A 2,308-nucleotide genomic window follows, 5' to 3' on the forward strand; every position below is an offset into this window, starting at 1 on the left:
AATTTAGCAATTCAGTGAACTCTATAGAGTTCAATACACCGTTGATACCCTAACGGAGTATGCGGTGATGTTTTACTCAAAATTGATCATTAATCACCAAACACTCAAGTATTACACCCTATGAAGCAATAAGCCAAATGTCAAATTTTCACATTTTTGGTGCGGATGCTTCGAGTACTACAATAAGGATGCTTATCAAATAAACTGTTTCAAAATGGAGCCGGAGGTTTCCTAACAACAAAATCATGAGGAAAAGAAAAACCATTCTATTCACATATTTTACACAAAGTATTTGGATTCATGTCATCTAAAATATTACTTACAATTGTTGAAACACATTAACCAATCCAAAACACTAAAAGGTTACCACTTCATATTTACAAGAATTGACATCAAGTCTCATCTAACATCTCTAAGCATGGCTTTAAGCTCTCGTTCACCAAAAGGTTGACCTCTAGAATTAGCATCAATGGACTTCACAGACAAGTAATACATCATCCATGCAACCATGAAATAAACCTCCATGAAAGACTGGAAAGCCATAGCAAACAACTCACCAAAACATAGTGTAAGTACCCATCTAGTATTCCTCCCACAAACTATATATTCACAACACTTGAGTTCAGTAGCGGATTCAATCATTAAAGATAGCAAATGCCAAACTTCTTGCACAACTTCATTCATATTCTTTCTTGAATCCGCCATAACTATCCAAGCACCCACATGAAACACAAAAGACATGAGCATGTCCAATAAGAAACATGATACCTTGAACTCATAAACCTCCTTCTCAAAACCTTTATCCCAAGGCGACATGATTGAAAATGGCATGAACTTAGACCAAACGAAGATCTTTATTTGGGAATATGGATCATCAATTCCTCCTAAGAACCAGAAGCACATGAGTTGAATGAAAACATCCCTGAAAACCCATCTCATTACAATGAAGCTTCCAGACAATCTTTCAACAGCCAAAGAAGAACCATTGGAGTAAGTAATGGCGAAAGAGTAGCTTCTCTTACAGAAATCATTCAGAAGCAATACGAATATAATCCCATGAATCTTAGTATAAGTAAAGACGAATGACTGAACCAAAAACCAATACGAAGCAGCGAAAGCAAGAATGAAAATCGTTATTGCAGTATATTCATGGAGTTCGCGGTCAAATCTCTTCAAGAAAGACTGGTGGTAGATTTGACTTATACCCGTTTCGTTAAACTGTGCAGATGCATTTATTTCTTCTTTCTGTATGATCTTGATTGATCTGAAATTCATCTTAGCAGTAGAACGGACAATTTCAGATGACCTAATTCCGTTATCGGATACGAAATTGGAGAACCCCAGGTGGGAATCAAAGGAGTCGAGTATGAATGAGGTGGCATTCAATTGGCGATTGAAGGAGTTGTCTCCCGGTAAGAAATTATCGTCTACGATCCCGCCGCGGATGAGCTGGACGAACTGGCGGAGTGCGGTGGTGGTGGTGGGGGTAGGGGAGGTGGGATTGGGAGGGACGTTATCTCGATCGATGAAGGATTTTATGGAAGGGTTGTTGTCGATGAAGGAAGTGAGGAAATGAGTAGCCATTTCGACACTACCGCGTAAAGAAAGCAAAAAGAATGAAAGAAGGAGAAAGATAAGGAGGTTTTGGCCGGAGGAGAAGATGGAGGTGGTGGTTTGCTTCAGGATTTCTGGGGTAGTCCGGGGGACAATTAGGCGTGGCGGCGGCAGCCGAGGTGGTGGATGGTCGTTCATGGCGACGGGTTTTTCCGATGACTGATGTAAAACCCTTTTGAACTTGATTCCGAATTCAATTTACTTCTCTGCGATTCTGTGATCCTCTCCAATGGTGGGATTCCGCTTCTTGATGAATCTTGAGATATGAAGATTTGATAGCAGGGATTTTCAGGTTGGTGATTATTTATAGGTCTTCTCTAACCTTCTTTATTCTCTTTCCCGTTATGTTGCGAGGGAAAGAAGAAGTCAATTAAATGAGTTGTGTATTATCGGAAGTGAAATGACCTTTTTTTGGGTAATAAGTTATTATTCTAGTATATATTAATATATATAATAATTTTTTTCACATGATTTATAATTAAATATATATTGTGGTTCGTTTAAATAAAATCTTATTTCGACAGATTATTACAAATCTAACTGTTTACATCTTCAAAAAAAAAAAAAAATATTACTAAAATCGCATTTATTGTTCAAAAACGTCAATTAACTCTAAGTTTTCTATAAGATTTATCATTAAATTAACTTTTGTACATATTTAATCATTTCATTTTTTTCGGTTATCATTAACTAA

The 2,308-nt window shown here is 37.1% G+C and overlaps 1 protein-coding gene across 1 annotated transcript; it reads right to left on the minus strand.

Moving 5' to 3' along the window:
- Positions 1–399: 399 nt before the first annotated feature.
- LOC145002415 (uncharacterized) lies at positions 400–1,752 on the minus strand. The gene has a single exon (XM_078961697.1). The coding sequence runs from the start codon at positions 1,750–1,752 to the stop codon at positions 400–402; it is 1,353 nt and encodes a 450-aa protein (XP_078817823.1).
- Positions 1,753–2,308: the final 556 nt, after the last annotated feature.

The sequence above is a fragment of the Lactuca saligna genome, chromosome 6 (assembly GCF_052625555.1).
Source record: "Lactuca saligna cultivar CGN05327 chromosome 6, ASM5262555v1, whole genome shotgun sequence".
In the NCBI taxonomy this organism is placed as follows: domain Eukaryota; kingdom Viridiplantae; phylum Streptophyta; class Magnoliopsida; order Asterales; family Asteraceae; genus Lactuca; species Lactuca saligna.

Coding starts and splice junctions, on each gene's coding strand:
- LOC145002415 (XM_078961697.1), bottom strand. CDS start 1,752: ATGAACGACCATCCACCACCTCGGCTGCCGCCGCCACGCCTAATTGTC.